This window comes from Nerophis ophidion, linkage group LG28, assembly GCF_033978795.1.
Source record: "Nerophis ophidion isolate RoL-2023_Sa linkage group LG28, RoL_Noph_v1.0, whole genome shotgun sequence".
Classification (NCBI taxonomy): Eukaryota; Metazoa; Chordata; class Actinopteri; order Syngnathiformes; family Syngnathidae; genus Nerophis; species Nerophis ophidion.
The window spans coordinates 6339978-6366771 of record NC_084638.1 but is presented as its reverse complement, the minus strand read 5'-3'; the positions used below and the strand labels follow the sequence as shown (position 1 = coordinate 6366771).

At 44.7% G+C, this 26794-nt stretch overlaps 1 protein-coding gene across 6 annotated transcripts in view; it reads right to left on the bottom strand.

The window, feature by feature from the left end:
- Positions 1-26794, bottom strand: part of LOC133545613 (nucleoprotein TPR-like) — a 135367-nt gene that overhangs the window by 79240 nt on the left and 29333 nt on the right. For 5 of the 6 annotated variants that reach the window (XM_061891364.1, XM_061891363.1, XM_061891360.1 and 2 more), the window contains exons 18-21: positions 4958-5106; positions 546-708; positions 342-476; positions 123-263 (exon numbers count right to left, since the gene is read on the bottom strand). In XM_061891364.1, coding sequence (XP_061747348.1) covers positions 123-263; positions 342-476; positions 546-708; positions 4958-5106 — 588 coding nt within the window. Of the gene's footprint in view, positions 1-122; positions 264-341; positions 477-545; positions 709-4957; positions 5107-7382; positions 7505-26379; positions 26544-26794 lie in introns of all 6 variants that reach the window. The other variant, XM_061891361.1, reaches the window with a different exon arrangement.

Below are 26794 nucleotides of genomic sequence, written 5' to 3'. Positions count from 1 at the left end.
AAAAGAAAAGGTATTTTGTGTACATAGTAAAAGTTTGACATCTTTGAGTTCTACAAAATGGGAGCAAAAACCAAAGTGTTGCGTTTCCACTTGTGTCGGGCGTACATGGGCGTGTTACGTACGTCCATGTTGCGTCCCAGTGCGTGTCTTTGGGCTACTTCCTGCTCCAGCCGAGTCTTCATGGAGGTGAGTTCAGACTCCAGCTGCTCAATCCTAGCGCTAAGTCGCTGGCGTGCGTCTGTGTCCGAGCGCTCCATGGTCAGCTGCACAACACAACGGAGGAGGTGAAAATGGTATTATTTACATTGTTGGGTGACTGCCAACATGTCTGCAAACAGTACCTGTATGGTCTTGAGGTTGGTAAACACAAGGTTCTGGTTCCGCTGTTCTGCCAGCATGGACTCTTTCTCTCTATTGAAGCGACTCTCGGCTTGTTTCAGCATGTCTCTTTCTTTGGTCAGATTCTCCACACGCACCTAGAGACCAAAGTGCAGCACAGTTCAGCAATGAGTTGACAAAGGAAATGTCCGTTCTCTCTTCCTCACCTCCTCCAGTGCCAGTTTTTCATTGGCTTGCCGCAGGTCTTGGCTCATGGTGTGAATAATGTGCTCGTGTCGCTGGGATGTTGCTGCCATTTTTTGGTTCCTGTCCTGGAGAGCCGCGATCTCTCGACGGAACATCGTCACCGTCTCTTGGAGCATTTCGTACCTGCCGTGCAAAACAATCAAAAACCGTTACAGAAGAGTTTCTTATATATAAGTAGGTGGGCAGGTCTTTATTGTCATTGCACAAGTACAACACAACTTGGTTTTCAGCACAAACCCCTTCAAGTTGAGCCAAACAAACTCTGTACAGCTGGGGTGTCCAAAGTGTGGCCCGCAGGTCTTTTTTTAACAGCCCAGCAGCACATTTTAAAAATACTATGGAAAAAATTTAAAACATAAAAAGTGGTATAAAAGAGCAAACATGTGAAATGTAACTGCCGCTTCTTTTCTTTCTCCTATGTCCCCACCTCCCTTGTGGAGGGGGTCCGGTCCGATGACCATGGATGAAGTACTGGCTGTCCAGAGTCGAGACCCAGGATGGACCGCTCGCCTGTATCGGTTGGGGACATCTCTACGCTGCTGATACGCCTCCGCTTGAGATGGTTTCCTGTGGACGGGACTCTCGCTGCTGTCTTGGATCCGCTTTGAACTGAAGTCTCGCGGCTGTGTTGGAGCCACTATGGATTGAACTTTCACAGTATCATGTTAGACCCGCTCCACATCCATTGCTTTTGGTCCCCTAGAGGGGGGGGTTGCCCACGTCTGAGGTCCTCTCCAAGGTTTCTCATAGTCAGCATTGTCACTGGCGTCCCACTGGATGTGAATTCTCCCTGCCCACTGGGTGTGAGTTTTCCTTGCCCTTTTGTGGGTTCTTCCGAAGATGTTGTAGTCGTAATGATTTGTGCAGTCCTTTCAGACATTTGTGATTTGGGGCTATATAAATAAACATTGATTGATGTTGCAATGTTTACTTTAATAACACAAAGCTGCCATGCAGGCTGTTTCTTTTAAAAATAAAATAAAAATAAAGTGAATCAATCAATCAATGTTTATTTATATAGCCCTAAATCACTAGTGTCTCAAAGGGCTGCACAAACCACTACCACATCCTCGGTAGGCCCACATAAGGGCAAGGAAAAACTCACACCCAGTGGGACGTCGGTGACAATGATGAATCAAAATCAATTATGAATTATTGACCAAATCCAGGCTCCAATTACGTCACATTAAATATTCCACTTTGAGATATTTTTGGGGGCAAATGTTGGATATTTTGTGTTTGCTATATGAAAAACTGAGCGTTTTTTTTTTTTAAAGAAGGGCCTAAAACGAACAAACAAAAAACATAAACAAAAAAACAACTTATAATTGACGGATGGATCTGAAGTTGATCTCGAGACCAATGTGTTCAAAGTAAACAGTAAAAAAAAATATATAATTTATGTTTTAACACTTTAATGAGTAGGAAAATTGGCTAATTGGCTAATTAAAATTGGCCTTAGTGTGTGAATGTGAGTGTAAGTGATGTCTGTCTATCTGTGTTGGCCCAGCGATGAGGTGGCGACTTGTCCAGGGTGTACCCCGCCTTCCGCCCGATTGTAGCTGAGATAAGCGCCAGCGCCCCCCGCGTCCCCGATAGGGAATAAGCGGTAGAAAATGGATGGATGGATGGGTGTTATGAGTTGTTGACCTTTTTCCGGCTCCAATTATTATATAATCTCAAATATTCTACTTGAAAATTTTATTGGGTGAAAATATTGCACATTTTGTGTTTTTTTTCCATAAAAAACATGGTTTTCTTTGACAAAAAGAAAATACAACTTAAATCTTTAAAAATGTCATATTGACGGATAGACCTAATGTTGATCCAGAGATTTGAAGACCTACTGAAATTATATGTTCTTATTTAAAGGGGGATAGCAGCTCCATTCTATGTGTCATACTTCATCATTTCGCGATATTGCCATATTTTTGCTGAAAGGATTTAGTAGAGAACATCCACGATAAAGTTGGCAACTTTCGGTGCTAACAGAAAAGCCCTGCCTCTACAGGAAGTTGCAGACGATGACTTCACATGTTGATGCCTCCTGACATCCTCACATTGTTTTTAACAAAAACAGCTATTCAGAGCGAGAAAATGACAATTTCCCAATTAATTTGAGCGAGGATGAAAGATTTGTGTTTGAGGATATTGATAGCGGCGGACTAGAAAAAAAAAAAACGCGATTGCATTGGGACGGATTCAGATGTTTTTAGACACATTTACTAGGATAATTCTGGGAAATCCCTTATCTTTCTATTGTGTTGCTAGTGTTTTAGTGAGTTTAATAGTACCTGATAGTCCGACATGTGTGTCCACGGGTGTGTTGACACCAGTGTCTCAGGGAAGTCGACAACAGCTTCATGGACGGCGAAAGCTTAGCTGATCTCCGGTAAGAAGCGACTTTTTACCACAATTTTCTCACCGAAACCTGCTGGTTGACATTCGGTCGGGATCCATGTTCGCTGTGATCCATAGTAAAGTTTCACATCCGTGAATTTTAAACAAGGAATCACCGTGTGTTTGTGTGGCTAAAGGCTAAAGCTTCCCAACTCCATCTCTCTACTGTGACTCCTCCAATATTAATTGAACAAACTGCAAAGGATTCAGCAACATAGATGTCCAAAATACTGTGTAATTATGTGGTTAAAGCAGACAACTTTTAGCTGTGTGTGTGTGCAGCGCTCATACTTCCTAACAGCCCGTGACATCAAGCGTACACGTCATCATTACACAACGTTTTCAAGAAAAAACTCTTGGGAAATTTAAAATTGCAATTTAGTAAACTAAAGCGGGCGTATTGGCATGTGTTGCAATGTTAATATTTCATCATTGATATATAAACTATCAGACTGTGTGGTCGCTAGTAGTGGCTTTCAGTAGGCCTTTAAACTTGAATAATAATAAAAATAATAATAGTGAATAATGACACATTTTCATTTTTACCAAAAGCCTTTGGGTCCCCGGGATCAAGCCTGAGTGGAGGCCTAAATGTATATTTTTATACATATATTGTATTGGTTTTTAAAATAAATGGCCCCCGCTTGCTTTGATCATTCAGTGCGTGGCCCTCAGTGGAAAAAGTATGGGCACCCCTGGTGTACAGGGTTACAGAACAGGAACGCTGATGGGTCGCCACAAGGTGACCCGTAAAAGATGGGAAAAAGGTAAACGTTGGGGAAGGATGAGTAAAAAAAATACAATCTAGACTGGGCCCCCTGAAGAGTGGGTAAAAACCTCCATATCAAAGCACAGGTACATATTACATATCAATCAATCAATCAATGTTTACTTATATAGCCCTAAATCACTAGTGTCTCAAAGGGCTGCACAAACCACTACCACATCCTCGGTAGGCCCACATAAGGGCAAGGAAAACTCACACCCAGTGGGACGTCGGTGACAATGATGACTATGAGAACCTTGGAGAGGAGGAAAGCAATGGATGTCGAGCGGGTCTAACATGATACTGTGAAAGTTCAATCCATAGTGGATCCAACACAGTCGCGAGAGTCCAGTCCAAAGCGGATCCAACACAGCAGCGAGAGTCCCGTTCACAGCGGAGCCAGCAGGAAACCATCCCAAGCGGAGGCGGATCAGCAGCGCAGTCCTTGGCATGACGTTGGAGGCTCCTCGATGGGGTCTTGGGGCACTAGGAGGTTAAGCCCTTTACCACTGTTACCCCAGGTGGCCCTTGGCACAGGCCTAGTACATAACTGCCCCCTAGCCAGGGATACGGTGAAGACCTCAACGGCGGAAGACGGTAGACGTAAGAACCACCACAACGGCTGCGATGGTGGAAGAAGGCACCCCCACATCCATGTGGGCTCAGTTATGTTGAAATAACCTAAGACCTCAATGCTGGAACAGGCGGAGGATGATTGCTAACCCTAACGGCTGGATGGTGGAAGAAGGCTGCAGCAGAAAAGGGTCCCCAGTCGTCTTGGACTCCATGCCACTGGACCCTGACCCGGATGAGTCAAGGATGGTGTGGTGACTGTCTGTGGACCGGTCTCCCCACAGGCATCCTCCATAAAGGGATACCCCACTACTAGGAGGACCGTCATACTCGCTTCAAGTCACCGCCGCTGATGATGACATATTACAACATACATCTGGAGACTTGCAACAGAGGGGAGGTAGTGGGGGCCACAGTGGCAGGCTGCATCACCCCTAAGGGATTCGCGTCAAGGGCGTTGGATGGGTGGGGTGGGGCATGTGTGTGTGGCGTATATTCTTGTGGATGCCTATTCCGCGGCCTTGATGTCGCTATTCAGTCCAAAGTCAACAACAACATGAGAGACAGGAAGGGGGTTTGTTGTCCTTGGACATGACAAACACCACATAAACCAGGATCTGACTTTGCCCAAACCTTTTGCTGCTGAACTCCAGTTGAGAAGTCAGCTTGGCGTTACTGCAGCGAACCTCGCTCAGCTGCTTCTGCAGTCTGTCATGTGACTCGTTCAGCATCCTGTCGTTCTCCGCCTTTTCTTTCTTGTACAAGGTGAAGGAGTCGTTGAGCTGGAGGGGCGAAGGCACAATAGCTTACGGTCCAGCACTTCTCCAACGTGCTTTATCAGTATCATGCAGCATCAGGCTTGGAAAAGCTGTGCACTACAAAACCTGCTCATTGCAGCCATTAATCCTGACCTCCTCATTTACATTAAAAAATGTTTAAACCAGCACTAATTATTTTATTAATTTGTGTTTTGTAGGTTAAAATCCAGACTATAAATTGCTACTTTTTTCCTTCAGCTTATTATAAAATAGTGCGGCTAGTTCATGGAATTTTCTTCGCTGAAGACCATAATGCAAAAAGTGGAAAAAAACAAGCAAATACACAAAATAGTTGTGCTATTGTTTGTGCTATGTCGCTACCTTTTGGAGGAGTTTGTTCACTGTCGTTCTGTTTAGACTCGTTCAGTCTTCTCGCCATCCATAGCGTTTCTACTCGTATTGCTTCTTCACTCATCACTCCAATCATTGTAAGTATTACAATATAACTAAAACAATTATTACTTACTCAAGCGTCCCATGTGCGAGTGTTTTCATGCATAATTTGTACGTGCTATCGTGATGCAATGGCGCTAGCGTCGTTAGCATCAGCAAACATGGAAACACGTTTACGAGTTTCTGCTTTAGTATTATTAACTTACAATGGCATTTATTTTTGTATTGTTTCACTTTCACAAATTCCTCAGTAAATTCCCCAAAACGTAAGCGTGGAGTTATTGAGTCTGTTTAGCTAATTGGAGAGCTAGCATGACCATGACTTCTGTTTTTTTTTATCTGCCCTTTTACTGCCGTGTTACAGACACCCTTTGGAAACAATTGAGGTATGTAAATAAATATTTTCAGAACATTTGTGTGTAAATAACTCATGTCATAACATATATATATGCGGCTTATAGTCTGGTGCGGCTTATATGGAAAATATTTTTTCCTCTCTTTAGTCCAGAAAACACCGTGTTTATAGATTGGGCTCCTGATTTATTGTTGCTGATCAATTAAAATGTATAATTATTATGATTATTTATTGAGTTTATTTGGTCCAATTATTAGTATCAAATGGTTCAAGTTTGTCAAAATGTGTTTGTTCTGCCCCAGTTATTAAGATGACTCTATTTAGTGTATGTTTATTGCTAAGTCATTTCAATTGGTTCTGCTAAGTGAGCTGTACCTATAGGAAACGCGTAGGTAGGTCACGTGTTTAGACTCCGGAAGCATTTCAAACTGGTGCGCACAACTCCACTTCACTCCTCGTGTTTCTCAGCGAACAACTATTACATCTTATTTTGTTCATGGCATCGTTGGTATGTACCTATCTTTAATGTTTATAGTACACAATGAGTCATATTTAGCTGTGAAATGTGTGTGTTTAAAGATGTTAGACGAGCTCTGATTTCATCACTTGTTCACGTCAGCTAACTTTCATTTGTTGTCGTCTGCCTCCATCTAGTGGACGTTTGTTGTACTGTTACTTAAGACAATTTACTGGTAAACAGCAGAACGCTCATTTGTCACTGGTATTTAATAATTATAACAATACATACAGTAGTATGTGACAAAGTTAAACTTAGATTTAATTCAAATGGAATACTTGATAATCTGTGGTCTGTGATATGACATTATTAAGTTCATTTAATTCAGGCATTTACATGTACAATGTTTGTCTCCTACAGTTTCACCCTTTCAATTGACAATAAACCTGGCCTCCATCAGTCAACCTGGTGTTCAGAGTTTTGATGAGCGGAAGGTGTTGAACTTACTGCCTTCGTGTACAAGTGTGCTTAAGGAAGGCAGGATAGTGTTTATAGTTTAAATTAAGATTATTATTTTTTTTCAGGTAAATTGATGCACTTTTAATGTGTTCTGTTAAGAGACTAGAAACAATGTCAACAAAGTAATTATTTGTTGTATTTGTTGTTGTCTTCAATGTTAATAAAGATATGATGTTATGCAGAGGTGTACTTAGAGCAATTTCGTAGACAAATTAAATTATTTATAGTCACAGCAGAGAATGGCTAAGCGCGAAATGATTTCTTCTTCCTTGGCAGATCATTACAGAAAATAACTGAGAAGCACTGCTGTAAATTTGATTTTTGTTTTTTTAAGGTACAACATTTGGAATACAATATGTCCAGGTAGACAGGATAGGAGGGTTAGGAAGACGGAGTGCCACTCCCAAATTATGCTAAGGGAAAAAAACCTCAGCAAACATAAGCACACAAATGGGTGTAGAATTGAAATAAATGTTATCTAATCACAGCGTTATGGGGAAGATTCTTTGTTTTTACCTGTTTTAGCGCAGCTTTAGCCTGAGCAGTCTGCACTGACTCAGCAGCAGCAGCTCTTTGAGGAGTAGATCGTGTCACCGGGGCTGACGGCCGGGCAGGTGCAGCTTGGGAAGAATCTGAACCTGTGGAAATACGTTCGAATAAAAACTAATCGATATCAGAAAACTTCACGACAAATGCCCAATGTTGGCCTCTGATTTGAGTGAGCAAACGTAAAAACTCCCTGAGCATTCAGTGGAGCACATGTGAACCACGTCAGACGTGCACACTGTGGTCACACCTGTCTGAACATCATCTCTTTTACACTGTGGCCACACCTGTCCGAACATCATCTCTTTTACACTGTGGCCACACCTGTCTGAACATCATCTCTTTTACACTGTGGCCACACCTGTCTGAACATCATCTCTTTTACACTGTGGCCACACCTGTCTCAACATCATCTCTTTTACACTGTGGCCACACCTGTCTCAACATCATCTCTTTTACACTGTGGCCACACCTGTCTGAACATCATCTCTTTTACACTGTGGCCACACCTGTCTGAACATCATCTCTTTTACACTGTGGCCACACCTGTCCGAACATCATCTCTTTTACACTGTGGCCACACCTGTCTGAACATCATCTCTTTTACACTGTGGCCACACCTGTCTCAACATCATCTCTTTTACACTGTGGCCACACCTGTCTGAACATCATCTCTTTTACACTGTGGCCACACCTGTCTCAACATCATCTCTTTTACACTGTGGCCACACCTGTCTGAACATCATCTCTTTTACACTGTGGCCACACCTGTCTGAACATCATCTCTTTTACACTGTGGCCACACCTGTCTCAACATCATCTATTTTACACTGTGGCCACACCTGTCTCAACATCATCTCTTTTACACTGTGGCCACACCTGTCTGAACATCATCTCTTTTACACTGTGGCCACACCTGTCTGAACATCATCTCTTTTACACTGTGGCCACACCTGTCCGAACATCATCTCTTTTACACTGTGGCCACACCTGTCTGAACATCATCTCTTTTACACTGTGGCCACACCTGTCTCAACATCATCTCTTTTACACTGTGGCCACACCTGTCTGAACATCATCTCTTTTACACTGTGGCCACACCTGTCTGAACATCATCTCTTTTACACTGTGGCCACACCTGTCTGAACATCATCTCTTTTACACTGTGGCCACACCTGTCTCAACATCATCTCTTTTACACTGTGGCCACACCTGTCTGAACATCATCTCTTTTACACTGTGGCCACACCTGTCTGAACATCATCTCTTTTACACTGTGGCCACACCTGTCTGAACATCATCTCTTTTACACTGTGGCCACACCTGTCTCAACATCATCTCTTTTACACTGTGGCCACACCTGTCTGAACATCATCTCTTTTACACTGTGGCCACACCTGTCCGAACATCATCTCTTTTACACTGTGGTCACACCTGTCTGAACATCATCTCTTTTACACTGTGGCCACACCTGTCCGAACATCATCTCTTTTACACTGTGGCCACACCTGTCTGAACATCATCTCTTTTACACTGTGGCCACACCTGTCTCAACATCATCTCTTTTACACTGTGGCCACACCTGTCTGAACATCATCTCTTTTACACTGTGGCCACACCTGTCTGAACATCATCTCTTTTACACTGTGGCCACACCTGCAACACACCTGTCTGAACATCATCTCTTTTACACTGTGGCCACACCTGTCTGAACATCATCTCTTTTACACTGTGGCCACACCTGTCTCAACATCATCTCTTTTACACTGTGGCCACACCTGTCTGAACATCATCTCTTTTACACTGTGGCCACACCTGTCCGAACATCATCTCTTTTACACTGTGGCCACACCTGTCTGAACATCATCTCTTTTACACTGTGGCCACACCTGTCTGAACATCATCTCTTTTACACTGTGGCCACACCTGTCTCAACATCATCTCTTTTACACTGTGGCCACACCTGTCTGAACATCATCTCTTTTACACTGTGGCCACACCTGTCTCAACATCATCTCTTTTACACTGTGGCCACACCTGTCTCAACATCATCTCTTTTACACTGTGGCCACACCTGTCTCAACATCATCTCTTTTACACTGTGGCCACACCTGTCTGAACATCATCTCTTTTACACTGTGGCCACACCTGTCTGAACATCATCTCTTTTACACTGTGGCCACACCTGTCTCAACATCATCTCTTTTACACTGTGGCCACACCTGTCTGAACATCATCTCTTTTACACTGTGGCCACACCTGTCTCAACATCATCTCTTTTACACTGTGGTCACACCTGTCTCAACATAATCTCTTTTACACTGTGGTCACACCTGTCTGAACATCATCTCTTTTACACTGTGGCCACACCTGTCTGAACGTCATCTCTTTTACACTGTGGCCACACCTGTCTGAACATCATCTCTTTTACACTGTGGCCACACCTGTCTGAACATCATCTCTTTTACACTGTGGCCACACCTGTCTGAACATCATCTCTTTTACACTGTGGCCACACCTGTCTCAACATCATCTCTTTTACACTGTGGCCACACCTGTCTGAACATCATCTCTTTTACACTGTGGCCACACCTGTCTGAACATCATCTCTTTTACACTGTGGCCACACCTGTCTGAACATCATCTCTTTTACACTGTGGCCACACCTGTCTCAACATCATCTCTTTTACACTGTGGCCACACCTGTCTGAACGTCATCTCTTTTACACTGTGGCCACACCTGTCTCAACATCATCTCTTTTACACTGTGGCCACACCTGTCTCAACATCATCTCTTTTACACTGTGGCCACACCTGTCTCAACATCATCTCTTTTACACTGTGGCCACACCTGTCTCAACATCATCTCTTTTACACTGTGGCCACACCTGTCTGAACATCATCTCTTTTACACTGTGGCCACACCTGTCTGAACATCATCTCTTTTACACTGTGGCCACACCTGTCTGAACATCATCTCTTTTACACTGTGGCCACACCTGTCTGAACATCATCTCTTTTACACTGTGGCCACACCTGTCTCAACATCATCTCTTTTACACTGTGGCCACACCTGTCTGAACATCATCTCTTTTACACTGTGGCCACACCTGTCTCAACATCATCTCTTTTACACTGTGGCCACACCTGTCTGAACATCATCTCTTTTACACTGTGGCCACACCTGTCTGAACATCATCTCTTTTACACTGTGGCCACACCTGTCTGAACATCATCTCTTTTACACTGTGGCCACACCTGTCTGAACATCATCTCTTTTACACTGTGGCCACACCTGTCTCAACATCATCTCTTTTACACTGTGGCCACACCTGTCTCAACATCATCTCTTTTACACTGTGGCCACACCTGTCTGAACATCATCTCTTTTACACTGTGGCCACACCTGTCTCAACATCATCTCTTTTACACTGTGGCCACACCTGTCTGAACATCATCTCTTTTACACTGTGGCCACACCTGTCTCAACATCATCTCTTTTACACTGTGGCCACACCTGTCTGAACATCATCTCTTTTACACTGTGGCCACACCTGTCTGAACATCATCTCTTTTACACTGTGGCCACACCTGTCTGAACATCATCTCTTTTACACTGTGGCCACACCTGTCTCAACGTCATCTCTTTTACACTGTGGCCACACCTGTCTGAACATCATCTCTTTTACACTGTGGCCACACCTGTCTGAACGTCATCTCTTTTACACTGTGGCCACACCTGTCTGAACATCATCTCTTTTACACTGTGGCCACACCTGTCTGAACATCATCTCTTTTACATTGTGGTCACACCTGTCTGAACATCATCTCTTTTACACTGTGGCCACACCTGTCTCAACATCATCTCTTTTACACTGTGGCCACACCTGTCTGAACGTCATCTCTTTTACACTGTGGCCACACCTGTCTGAACATCATCTCTTTTACACTGTGGCCACACCTGTCTCAACATCATCTCTTTTACACTGTGGCCACACCTGTCTGAACATCATCTCTTTTACACTGTGGCCACACCTGTCTGAACATCATCTCTTTTACACTGTGGCCACACCTGTCTGAACATCATCTCTTTTACACTGTGGCCACACCTGTCTCAACATCATCTCTTTTACACTGTGGCCACACCTGTCTGAACATCATCTCTTTTACACTGTGGCCACACCTGTCTCAACATCATCTCTTTTACACTGTGGCCACACCTGTCTGAACATCATCTCTTTTACACTGTGGCCACACCTGTCTGAACATCATCTCTTTTACACTGTGGCCACACCTGTCTCAACATCATCTCTTTTACACTGTGGCCACACCTGTCTGAACATCATCTCTTTTACACTGTGGCCACACCTGTCTGAACATCATCTCTTTTACACTGTGGCCACACCTGTCTGAACATCATCTCTTTTACACTGTGGCCACACCTGTCTGAACATCATCCCTTTTACACTGTGGCCACACCTGTCTCAACATCATCTCTTTTACACTGTGGCCACACCTGTCTGAACATCATCTCTTTTACACTGTGGCCACACCTGTCTGAACATCATCTCTTTTACACTGTGGCCACACCTGTCTGAACATCATCTCTTTTACACTGTGGCCACACCTGTCTGAACATCATCTCTTTTACACTGTGGCCACACCTGTCTGAACATCATCTCTTTTACACTGTGGCCACACCTGTCTGAACATCATCTCTTTTACACTGTGGCCACACCTGTCTCAACATCATCTCTTTTACACTGTGGCCACACCTGTCTCAACATCATCTCTTTTACACTGTGGCCACACCTGTCTGAACATCATCTCTTTTACACTGTGGCCACACCTGTCTGAACATCATCTCTTTTACACTGTGGCCACACCTGTCCGAACATCATCTCTTTTACACTGTGGCCACACCTGTCTGAACATCATCTCTTTTACACTGTGGCCACACCTGTCTCAACATCATCTCTTTTACACTGTGGCCACACCTGTCTGAACATCATCTCTTTTACACTGTGGCCACACCTGTCTCAACATCATCTCTTTTACACTGTGGCCACACCTGTCTGAACATCATCTCTTTTACACTGTGGCCACACCTGTCTGAACATCATCTCTTTTACACTGTGGCCACACCTGTCTCAACATCATCTCTTTTACACTGTGGCCACACCTGTCTCAACATCATCTCTTTTACACTGTGGCCACACCTGTCTGAACATCATCTCTTTTACACTGTGGCCACACCTGTCTGAACATCATCTCTTTTACACTGTGGCCACACCTGTCCGAACATCATCTCTTTTACACTGTGGCCACACCTGTCTGAACATCATCTCTTTTACACTGTGGCCACACCTGTCTCAACATCATCTCTTTTACACTGTGGCCACACCTGTCTGAACATCATCTCTTTTACACTGTGGCCACACCTGTCTGAACATCATCTCTTTTACACTGTGGCCACACCTGTCTGAACATCATCTCTTTTACACTGTGGCCACACCTGTCTCAACATCATCTCTTTTACACTGTGGCCACACCTGTCTGAACATCATCTCTTTTACACTGTGGCCACACCTGTCTGAACATCATCTCTTTTACACTGTGGCCACACCTGTCTGAACATCATCTCTTTTACACTGTGGCCACACCTGTCTCAACATCATCTCTTTTACACTGTGGCCACACCTGTCTGAACATCATCTCTTTTACACTGTGGCCACACCTGTCCGAACATCATCTCTTTTACACTGTGGTCACACCTGTCTGAACATCATCTCTTTTACACTGTGGCCACACCTGTCCGAACATCATCTCTTTTACACTGTGGCCACACCTGTCTGAACATCATCTCTTTTACACTGTGGCCACACCTGTCTCAACATCATCTCTTTTACACTGTGGCCACACCTGTCTGAACATCATCTCTTTTACACTGTGGCCACACCTGTCTGAACATCATCTCTTTTACACTGTGGCCACACCTGCAACACCCTGTCTGAACATCATCTCTTTTACACTGTGGCCACACCTGTCTGAACATCATCTCTTTTACACTGTGGCCACACCTGTCTCAACATCATCTCTTTTACACTGTGGCCACACCTGTCTGAACATCATCTCTTTTACACTGTGGCCACACCTGTCCGAACATCATCTCTTTTACACTGTGGCCACACCTGTCTGAACATTCATCTCTTTTACACTGTGGCCACACCTGTCTGAACATCATCTCTTTTACACTGTGGCCACACCTGTCTCAACATCATCTCTTTTACACTGTGGCCACACCTGTCTGAACATCATCTCTTTTACACTGTGGCCACACCTGTCTCAACATCATCTCTTTTACACTGTGGCCACACCTGTCTCAACATCATCTCTTTTACACTGTGGCCACACCTGTCTCAACATCATCTCTTTTACACTGTGGCCACACCTGTCTGAACATCATCTCTTTTACACTGTGGCCACACCTGTCTGAACATCATCTCTTTTACACTGTGGCCACACCTGTCTCAACATCATCTCTTTTACACTGTGGCCACACCTGTCTGAACATCATCTCTTTTACACTGTGGCCACACCTGTCTCAACATCATCTCTTTTACACTGTGGTCACACCTGTCTCAACATAATCTCTTTTACACTGTGGTCACACCTGTCTGAACATCATCTCTTTTACACTGTGGCCACACCTGTCTGAACGTCATCTCTTTTACACTGTGGCCACACCTGTCTGAACATCATCTCTTTTACACTGTGGCCACACCTGTCTGAACATCATCTCTTTTACACTGTGGCCACACCTGTCTGAACATCATCTCTTTTACACTGTGGCCACACCTGTCTCAACATCATCTCTTTTACACTGTGGCCACACCTGTCTGAACATCATCTCTTTTACACTGTGGCCACACCTGTCTGAACATCATCTCTTTTACACTGTGGCCACACCTGTCTGAACATCATCTCTTTTACACTGTGGCCACACCTGTCTCAACATCATCTCTTTTACACTGTGGCCACACCTGTCTGAACATCATCTCTTTTACACTGTGGCCACACCTGTCTCAACATCATCTCTTTTACACTGTGGCCACACCTGTCTCAACATCATCTCTTTTACACTGTGGCCACACCTGTCTCAACATCATCTCTTTTACACTGTGGCCACACCTGTCTCAACATCATCTCTTTTACACTGTGGCCACACCTGTCTGAACATCATCTCTTTTACACTGTGGCCACACCTGTCTGAACATCATCTCTTTTACACTGTGGCCACACCTGTCTGAACATCATCTCTTTTACACTGTGGCCACACCTGTCTGAACATCATCTCTTTTACACTGTGGCCACACCTGTCTCAACATCATCTCTTTTACACTGTGGCCACACCTGTCTGAACATCATCTCTTTTACACTGTGGCCACACCTGTCTCAACATCATCTCTTTTACACTGTGGCCACACCTGTCTGAACATCATCTCTTTTACACTGTGGCCACACCTGTCTGAACATCATCTCTTTTACACTGTGGCCACACCTGTCTGAACATCATCTCTTTTACACTGTGGCCACACCTGTCTGAACATCATCTCTTTTACACTGTGGCCACACCTGTCTCAACATCATCTCTTTTACACTGTGGCCACACCTGTCTCAACATCATCTCTTTTACACTGTGGCCACACCTGTCTGAACATCATCTCTTTTACACTGTGGCCACACCTGTCTCAACATCATCTCTTTTACACTGTGGCCACACCTGTCTGAACATCATCTCTTTTACACTGTGGCCACACCTGTCTCAACATCATCTCTTTTACACTGTGGCCACACCTGTCTGAACATCATCTCTTTTACACTGTGGCCACACCTGTCTGAACATCATCTCTTTTACACTGTGGCCACACCTGTCTGAACATCATCTCTTTTACACTGTGGCCACACCTGTCTCAACGTCATCTCTTTACACTGTGGCCACACCTGTCTGAACATCATCTCTTTTACACTGTGGCCACACCTGTCTGAACGTCATCTCTTTTACACTGTGGCCACACCTGTCTGAACATCATCTCTTTTACACTGTGGCCACACCTGTCTGAACATCATCTCTTTTACACTGTGGTCACACCTGTCTGAACATCATCTCTTTTACACTGTGGCCACACCTGTCTCAACATCATCTCTTTTACACTGTGGCCACACCTGTCTGAACGTCATCTCTTTTACACTGTGGCCACACCTGTCTGAACATCATCTCTTTTACACTGTGGCCACACCTGTCTCAACATCATCTCTTTTACACTGTGGCCACACCTGTCTGAACATCATCTCTTTTACACTGTGGCCACACCTGTCTGAACATCATCTCTTTTACACTGTGGCCACACTGTCTGAACATCATCTCTTTTACACTGTGGCCACACCTGTCTCAACATCATCTCTTTTACACTGTGGCCACACCTGTCTGAACATCATCTCTTTTACACTGTGGCCACACCTGTCTCAACATCATCTCTTTTACACTGTGGCCACACCTGTCTGAACATCATCTCTTTACACTGTGGCCACACCTGTCTGAACATCATCTCTTTTACACTGTGGCCACACCTGTCTCAACATCATCTCTTTTACACTGTGGCCACACCTGTCTGAACATCATCTCTTTTACACTGTGGCCACACCTGTCTGAACATCATCTCTTTTACACTGTGGCCACACCTGTCTGAACATCATCCTCTTTTACACTGTGGCCACACCTGTCTCAACATCATCTCTTTTACACTGTGGCCACACCTGTCTGAACATCATCTCTTTTACACTGTGGCCACACCTGTCTGAACATCATCTCTTTTACACTGTGGCCACACCTGTCTGAACATCATCTCTTTTACACTGTGGCCACACCTGTCTGAACATCATCTCTTTTACACTGTGGCCACACCTGTCTGAACATCATCTCTTTTACACTGTGGCCACACCTGTCTGAACATCATCTCTTTTACACTGTGGCCACACCTGTCTCAACATCATCTCTTTTACACTGTGGCCACACCTGTCTGAACATCATCTCTTTTACACTGTGGCCACACCTGTCTGAACATCATCTCTTTTACACTGTGGCCACACCTGTCTGAACATCATCTCTTTTACACTGTGGCCACACCTGTCTCAACATCATCTCTTTTACACTGTGGCCACACCTGTCTGAACATCATCTCTTTTACACTGTGGCCACACCTGTCTGCAACATCATCTCTTTTACACTGTGGCCACACCTGTCTGAACATCATCTCTTTTACACTGTGGCCACACCTGTCTGAACATCATCTCTTTTACACTGTGGCCACACCTGTCTGAACATCATCTCTTTTACACTGTGGCCACACCTGTCTCAACATCATCTCTTTTACACTGTGGCCACACCTGTCTGCAACATCATCTCTTTTACACTGTGGCCACACCTGTCTGAACATCATCTCTTTTACACTGTGGCCACACCTGTCTGAACATCATCTCTTTTACACTGTGGCCACACCTGTCTGAACATCATCTCTTTTACACTGTGGCCACACCTGTCTCGAACATCATCTCTTTTACACTGTGGCCACACCTGTCTGAACATCATCTCTTTTACACTGTGGCCACACCTGTCTGAACATCATCTCTTTTACACTGTGGCCACACCTGTCTCAACATCATCTCTTTTACACTGTGGCCACACCTGTCTGAACATCATCTCTTTTACACTGTGGCCACACCTGTCTGAACATCATCTCTTTTACACTGTGGCCACACCTGTCTGAACATCATCTCTTTTACACTGTGGCCACACCTGTCCTGAACATCATCTCTTTTACACTGTGGCCACACCTGTCTGAACATCATCTCTTTTACACTGTGGCCACACCTGTCTGAACATCATCTCTTTTACACTGTGGCCACACCTGTCTGAACATCATCTCTTTTACACTGTGGCCACACCTGTCTCAACATCATCTCTTTTACACTGTGGCCACACCTGTCTGAACATCATCTCTTTTACACTGTGGCCACACCTGTCTGAACATCATCTCTTTTACACTGTGGCCACACCTGTCTCAACATCATCTCTTTTACACTGTGGCCACACCTGTCTGAACATCATCTCTTTTACACTGTGGCCACACCTGTCTCAACATCATCTCTTTTACACTGTGGCCACACCTGTCTCAACATCATCTCTTTTACACTGTGGCCACACCTGTCTGAACATCATCTCTTTTACACTGTGGCCACACCTGTCTGAACATCATCTCTTTTACACTGTGGCCACACCTGTCTGAACATCATCTCTTTTACACTGTGGCCACACCTGTCTCAACATCATCTCTTTTACACTGTGGCCACACCTGTCTCAACATCATCTCTTTTACACTGTGGCCACACCTGTCTGAACATCATCTCTTTTACACTGTGGCCACACCTGTCTCAACATCATCTCTTTTACACTGTGGCCACACCTGTCTGAACGTCATCTCTTTTACACTGTGGCCACACCTGTCTCAACATCATCTCTTTTACACTGTGGCCACACCTGTCTGAACATCATCTCTTTTACACTGTGGCCACACCTGTCTCAACATCATCTCTTTTACACTGTGGCCACACCTGTCTGAACATCATCTCTTTTACACTGTGGCCACACCTGTCTGAACATCATCTCTTTTACACTGTGGCCACACCTGTCTGAACATCATCTCTTTTACACTGTGGCCACACCTGTCTCAACATCATCTCTTTTACACTGTGGCCACACCTGTCTGAACATCATCTCTTTTACACTGTGGCCACACCTGTCTGAACGTCATCTCTTTTACACTGTGGCCACACCTGTCTGAACATCATCTCTTTTACACTGTGGCCACACCTGTCTGAACATCATCTCTTTTACACTGTGGCCACACCTGTCTGAACATCATCTCTTTTACACTGTGGCCACACCTGTCTCAACATCATCTCTTTTACACTGTGGTCACACCTGTCTGAACGTCATCTCTTTTACACTGTGGCCACACCTGTCTGAACATCATCTCTTTTACACTGTGGCCACACCTGTCTCAACATCATCTCTTTTACACTGTGGCCACACCTGTCTGAACATCATCTCTTTTACACTGTGGCCACACCTGTCTGAACATCATCTCTTTTACACTGTGGCCACACCTGTCTGAACATCATCTCTTTTACACTGTGGCCACACCTGTCTCAACATCATCTCTTTTACACTGTGGCCACACCTGTCTGAACATCATCTCTTTTACACTGTGGCCACACCTGTCTGAACATCATCTCTTTTACACTGTGGCCACACCTGTCTGAACATCATCTCTTTTACACTGTGGCCACACCTGTCTGAACATCATCCCTTTTACACTGTGGCCACACCTGTCTCAACATCATCTCTTTTACACTGTGGCCACACCTGTCTGAACATCATCTCTTTTACACTGTGGCCACACCTGTCTGAACATCATCTCTTTTACACTGTGGCCACACCTGTCTGAACATCATCTCTTTTACACTGTGGCCACACCTGTCTGAACATCATCTCTTTTACACTGTGGCCACACCTGTCTGAACATCATCTCTTTTACACTGTGGCCACACCTGTCTGAACATCATCTCTTTTACACTGTGGCCACACCTGTCTCAACATCATCTCTTTTACACTGTGGCCACACCTGTCTGAACATCATCTCTTTTACACTGTGGCCACACCTGTCTGAACATCATCTCTTTTACACTGTGGCCACACCTGTCTGAACATCATCTCTTTTACACTGTGGCCACACCTGTCTCAACATCATCTCTTTTACACTGTGGCCACACCTGTCTGAACATCATCTCTTTTACACTGTGGCCACACCTGTCTCAACATCATCTCTTTTACACTGTGGCCACACCTGTCTGAACATCATCTCTTTTACACTGTGGCCACACCTGTCTGAACATCATCTCTTTTACACTGTGGCCACACCTGTCTGAACATCATCTCTTTTACACTGTGGCCACACCTGTCTCAACATCATCTCTTTTACACTGTGGCCACACCTGTCTCAACATCATCTCTTTTACACTGTGGCCACACCTGTCTGAACATCATCTCTTTTACACTGTGGCACACCTGTCTCAACATCATCTCTTTTACACTGTGGCCACACCTGTCTGAACATCATCTCTTTTACACTGTGGCCACACCTGTCTGAACATCATCTCTTTTACACTGTGGCCACACCTGTCTCAACATCATCTCTTTTACACTGTGGCCACACCTGTCTCAACATCATCTCTTTTACACTGTGGCCACACCTGTCTGAACATCATCTCTTTTACACTGTGGCCACACCTGTCTGAACATCATCTCTTTTACACTGTGGCCACACCTGTCTCAACATCATCTCTTTTACACTGTGGCCACACCTGTCTGAACATCATCTCTTTTACACTGTGGCCACACCTGTCTGAACATCATCTCTTTTACACTGTGGCCACACCTGCAACACCCTGTCTGAACATCATCTCTTTTACACTGTGGCCACACCTGTCTGAACATCATCTCTTTTACACTGTGGCCACACCTGTCTCAACATCATCTCTTTTACACTGTGGCCACACCTGTCTGAACATCATCTCTTTTACACTGTGGCCACACCTGTCCGAACATCATCTCTTTTACACTGTGGCCACACCTGTCTGAACATCATCTCTTTTACACTGTGGCCACACCTGTCTGAACATCATCTCTTTTACACTGTGGCCACACCTGTCTGAACATCATCTCTTTTACACTGTGGCCACACCTGTCTCAACATCATCTCTTTTACACTGTGGCCACACCTGTCTGAACATCATCTCTTTTACACTGTGGCCACACCTGTCTGAACATCATCTCTTTTACACTGTGGCCACACCTGTCTGAACATCATCTCTTTTACACTGTGGCCACACCTGTCTCAACATCATCTCTTTTACACTGTGGCCACACCTGTCTGAACATCATCTCTTTTACACTGTGGCCACACCTGTCCGAACATCATCTCTTTTACACTGTGGCCACACCTGTCTGAACATCATCTCTTTTACACTGTGGCCACACCTGTCTCGAACATCATCTCTTTTACACTGTGGCCACACCTGTCTGAACATCATCTCTTTTACACTGTGGCCACACCTGTCTCAACATCATCTCTTTTACACTGTGGCCACACCTGTCTGAACATCATCTCTTTTACACTGTGGCACACCTGTCTGAACATCATCTCTTTTACACTGTGGCCACACCTGCAACACACCTGTCTGAACATCATCTCTTTTACACTGTGGCCACACCTGTCTGAACATCATCTCTTTTACACTGTGGCCACACCTGTCTCAACATCATCTCTTTTACACTGTGGCCACACCTGTCTGAACATCATCTCTTTTACACTGTGGCCACACCTGTCTCGAACATCATCTCTTTTACACTGTGGCCACACCTGTCTGAACATCATCTCTTTTACACTGTGGCCACACCTGTCTGAACATCATCTCTTTTACACTGTGGCCACACCTGTCTCAACATCATCTCTTTTACACTGTGGCCACACCTGTCTGAACATCATCTCTTTTACACTGTGGCCACACCTGTCTCAACATCATCTCTTTTACACTGTGGCCACACCTGTCTCAACATCATCTCTTTTACACTGTGGCCACACCTGTCTCAACATCATCTCTTTTACACTGTGGCCACACCTGTCTGAACATCATCTCTTTTACACTGTGGCCACACCTGTCTGAACATCATCTCTTTTACACTGTGGCCACACCTGTCTCAACATCATCTCTTTTACACTGTGGCCACACCTGTCTGAACATCATCTCTTTTACACTGTGGCCACACCTGTCTCAACATCATCTCTTTTACACTGTGGTCACACCTGTCTCAACATAATCTCTTTTACACTGTGGTCACACCTGTCTGAACATCATCTCTTTTACACTGTGGCCACACCTGTCTGAACATCATCTCTTTTACACTGTGGCCACACCTGTCTGAACATCATCTCTTTTACACTGTGGCCACACCTGTCTGAACATCATCTCTTTTACACTGTGGCCACACCTGTCTGAACATCATCTCTTTTACACTGTGGCCACACCTGTCTCAACATCATCTCTTTTACACTGTGGCCACACCTGTCTGAACATCATCTCTTTTACACTGTGGCCACACCTGTCCTGAACATCATCTCTTTTACACTGTGGCCACACCTGTCTGAACATCATCTCTTTTACACTGTGGCCACACCTGTCTCGAACATCATCTCTTTTACACTGTGGCCACACCTGTCTGAACATCATCTCTTTTACACTGTGGCCACACCTGTCTCAACATCATCTCTTTTACACTGTGGCCACACCTGTCTCAACATCATCTCTTTTACACTGTGGCCACACCTGTCTCAACATCATCTCTTTTACACTGTGGCCACACCTGTCTCAACATCATCTCTTTACACTGTGGCCACACCTGTCTGAACATCATCTCTTTTACACTGTGGCCACACCTGTCTGAACATCATCTCTTTTACACTGTGGCCACACCTGTCTGAACATCATCTCTTTTACACTGTGGCCACACCTGTCTGAACATCATCTCTTTTACACTGTGGCCACACCTGTCTGAACATCATCTCTTTTACACTGTGGCCACACCTGTCTGAACATCATCTCTTTTACACTGTGGCCACACCTGTCTCAACATCATCTCTTTTACACTGTGGCCACACCTGTCTGAACATCATCTCTTTTACACTGTGGCCACACCTGTCTGAACATCATCTCTTTTACACTGTGGCCACACCTGTCTGAACATCATCTCTTTTACACTGTGGCCACACCTGTCTGAACATCATCTCTTTTACACTGTGGCCACACCTGTCTCAACATCATCTCTTTTACACTGTGGCCACACCTGTCTCAACATCATCTCTTTTACACTGTGGCCACACCTGTCTGAACATCATCTCTTTTACACTGTGGCCACACCTGTCTCAACATCATCTCTTTTACACTGTGGCCACACCTGTCTGAACATCATCTCTTTTACACTGTGGCCACACCTGTCTCAACATCATCTCTTTACACTGTGGCCACACCTGTCTGAACATCATCTCTTTTACACTGTGGCCACACCTGTCTGAACATCATCTCTTTTACACTGTGGCCACACCTGTCTGAACATCATCTCTTTTACACTGTGGCCACACCTGTCTCAACGTCATCTCTTTTACACTGTGGCCACACCTGTCTGAACATCATCTCTTTTACACTGTGGCCACACCTGTCTGAACGTCATCTCTTTTACACTGTGGCCACACCTGTCTGAACATCATCTCTTTTACACTGTGGCCACACCTGTCTGAACATCATCTCTTTTACATTGTGGTCACACCTGTCTGAACATCATCTCTTTTACACTGTGGCCACACCTGTCTCAACATCATCTCTTTTACACTGTGGCCACACCTGTCTGAACGTCATCTCTTTTACACTGTGGCCACACCTGTCTGAACATCATCTCTTTTACACTGTGGCCACACCTGTCTCAACATCATCTCTTTTACACTGTGGCCACACCTGTCTGAACATCATCTCTTTTACACTGTGGCCACACCTGTCTGAACATCATCTCTTTTACACTGTGGCCACACCTGTCTGAACATCATCTCTTTTACACTGTGGCCACACCTGTCTCAACATCATCTCTTTTACACTGTGGCCACACCTGTCTGAACATCATCTCTTTTACACTGTGGCCACACCTGTCTGAACATCATCACTTTTACACTGTGGCCACACCTGTCTGAACATCATCTCTTTTACACTGTGGCCACACCTGTCTGAACATCATCACTTTTACACTGTGGCCACACCTGTCTGAACATCATCTCTTTTACACTGTGGCCACACCTGTCTGAACATCATCTCTTTTACACTGTGGCCACACCTGTCTGAACATCATCTCTTTTACACTGTGGCCACACCTGTCTGAACATCATCACTTTTACACTGTGGCCACACCTGTCTGAACATCATCTCTTTTACACTGTGGCCACACCTGTCTGAACATCATCTCTTTTACACTGTGGCCACACCTGTCTGAACATCATCTCTTTTACACTGTGGCCACACCTGTCTCAACATCATCTCTTTTACACTGTGGCCACACCTGTCTGAACATCATCTCTTTTACACTGTGGCCACACCTGTCTGAACATCATCTCTTTTACACTGTGGTCACACCTGTCTGAACATCATCTCTTTTACACTGTGGTCACACCTGTCTGAACATCATCTCTTTTACACTGTGGCCACACCTGTCTGAACATCATCTCTTTTACATTGTGGCCACACCTGCAACACACCTGTCTGAACATCATCTCTTTTACACTGTGGTCACACCTGTCTGAACATCATCTCTTTTACATTGTGGCCACACCTGCAACACACCTGTCTGAACATCATCTCTTTTACACTGTGGCCACACCTGTCTGAACATCATCTCTTTTACACTGTGGCCACACCTGTCTGAACATCATCTCTTTTACACTGTGGCCACACCTGTCTGAACATCATCTCTTTTACACTGTGGCCACACCTGTCTGAACATCATCTCTTTTACACTGTGGCCACACCTGTCTGAACATCATCTCTTTTACACTGTGGCCACACCTGTCTGAACATCATCTCTTTTACACTGTGGCCACACCTGTCTGAACATCATCTCTTTTACACTGTGGCCACACCTGTCTGAACATCATCTCTTTTACACTGTGGCCACACCTGTCTGAACATCATCTCTTTTACACTGTGGTCACACCTGTCTGAACATCATCTCTTTTACACTGTGGCCACACCTGTCTGAACATCATCTCTTTTACACTGTGGCCACACCTGTCTGAACATCATCTCTTTTACACTGTGGTCACACCTGTCTGAACATCATCTCTTTTACACTGTGGCCACACCTGTCTCAACATCATCTCTTTTACACTGTGGCCACACCTGTCTCAACATCATCTCTTTTACACTGTGGCCACACCTGTCTGAACATCATCTCTTTTACACTGTGGCCACACCTGTCTGAACATCATCTCTTTTACACTGTGGCCACACCTGTCTGAACATCATCTCTTTTACACTGTGGTCACACCTGTCTGAACATCATCTCTTTTACACTGTGGCCACACCTGTCTCAACATCATCTCTTTTACACTGTGGCCACACCTGTCTGAACATCATCTCTTTTACACTGTGGCCACACCTGTCTGAACATCATCTCTTTTACACTGTGGCCACACCTGTCTCAACATCATCTCTTTTACACTGTGGCCACACCTGTCTCAACATCATCTCTTTTACACTGTGGCCACACCTGTCTGAACATCATCTCTTTTACACTGTGGCCACACCTGTCTGAACATCATCTCTTTTACACTGTGGCCACACCTGTCTGAACATCATCTCTTTTACACTGTGGCCACACCTGTCTGAACATCATCTCTTTTACACTGTGGCCACACCTGTCTGAACATCATCTCTTTTACACTGTGGCCACACCTGCAACACACCTGTCTGAACATCATCTCTTTTATAAGTGAATTATATTTATATAGCGCTTTTCTCAAATGACTCAAAGTGCTTTACATAGTGACACCCAATATCTAAGTTACATTTAAACCAGTGTGGGTGGCACTGGGAGCAGGTGGGTAAAGTGTCTTGCCCAAGGACACAACGGCAGTAACTAGGATGGCACACGCGGGAATCGAACCTGCAACCCTCAAGTTGCTGGCATGGCCACTCTACCAACCGAGCTATGCCGCCTATGCCTTATAATTAAATGACAGCAATCATTTCATGAAACTATTTTTCTATAGCTGAGTTGGCCCACCTTCAATGAAATTAACAAAAACATGACTTGATTAGCTATGTACTAATATTGTGTGTCTGGGTGGGGGTCCTACTTTGGAAAGAATGTGTACCCCTTTCAGAGATCACATAGAGTTCCCCTTAAGCCAGGTGTACATGGACAACGTTGGTTTCATCTGATCATCATTGGGATGACAATGTTACGATGTACATGGACCCTTAAAAAATGATGTGATTATGACCTTAAATCAGAATACTTTACTTTGACATGTGCAGAACCTAACATAAACAGAAAAGTCAGTTATTCTTTGGGATTTGCCGCCAACTTTTGGACGAGTTTACTAACTGCAGGTGCTAAAGAAATAGGCTTTGTTCATTTCTGCTTGTCCAACGTATTTTTCATCATATTTTTCCTTCTGTTCACTACTTTTGTTTTACCTCTCTTTTGAAATGTAGCTTTCCTGTGCTTTTTATGTTGCGGGGTGTCTTCATGTCTCAACATTGTGTGTATGCGAGCAGTTTGCACTTGGAGTAGCTGTCATGTTGTGAATAAAACTGCAACTGGATACTTTCTTTTATTGTTTTTGCTAGTCTTGTTTTAAAGCAACAAACTCAACAGTATTTTACGCTACTTATGTACATGTTGAATGTGGGGAGACAACAGCAAGACAATCGCTTCATTCTGTGATTAATACATGGAATATAGCTGACATCAAAGACGTGCAGTAAGGATAATAATAACACAAATGTGTTTTTTTATGCGCTACAGTCGGTTGGACTTGAGTCGCTGGTACTTTCTTCAGTATTTTGAGGATTACACAGACTGATCAGTCTTGTTTGAATGTGGATTAGACACAGGTAAATATCTAAATATTAAGAAGGAGGCATGAAAAAAAAATTGTCCCCTGCTTTAAATGTTTTCTTGCCTAAACTGCTGTTGTGTTTTGCTGTGTGTGTGTGTGTGTGTGTGTGTGTGTGTGTGTGTCACCTTGCGGCGGGAGGTTGAAGCCGGTGCTCTGCGTGAGCAAAGCCTTGTACATGTCTCTCTGCCTCGCACTGGAGTCAGCCAGTTGTTTCTGCTGGTTCTTCTGCTCTCGCAGCTGCTCCATCTCCTTCTCAACTTTAGTCACACTGCTCTCCAACTCGGAAATACTGCAAGTGAACACAAGGGAAAATGTGGACTTTGCAGTTTGGTTTCAAACTCAAGCTCTGCAGGAGGTCCGTGCTCTTGGTGACTAATACAGTGTTTTTTAACAAAGTGTGCCGTGAGATACAGCCTGGTGTGCCGTGGGAATCATCTAATTTCACCTATTTGGGGTAAAAATATTTTTTGCAAAGCCGTAATTATAGTCTGCAAATGATGTGTTGTTGTCGAGTGTGTGTGCTGTCTAGTTATATAGGCA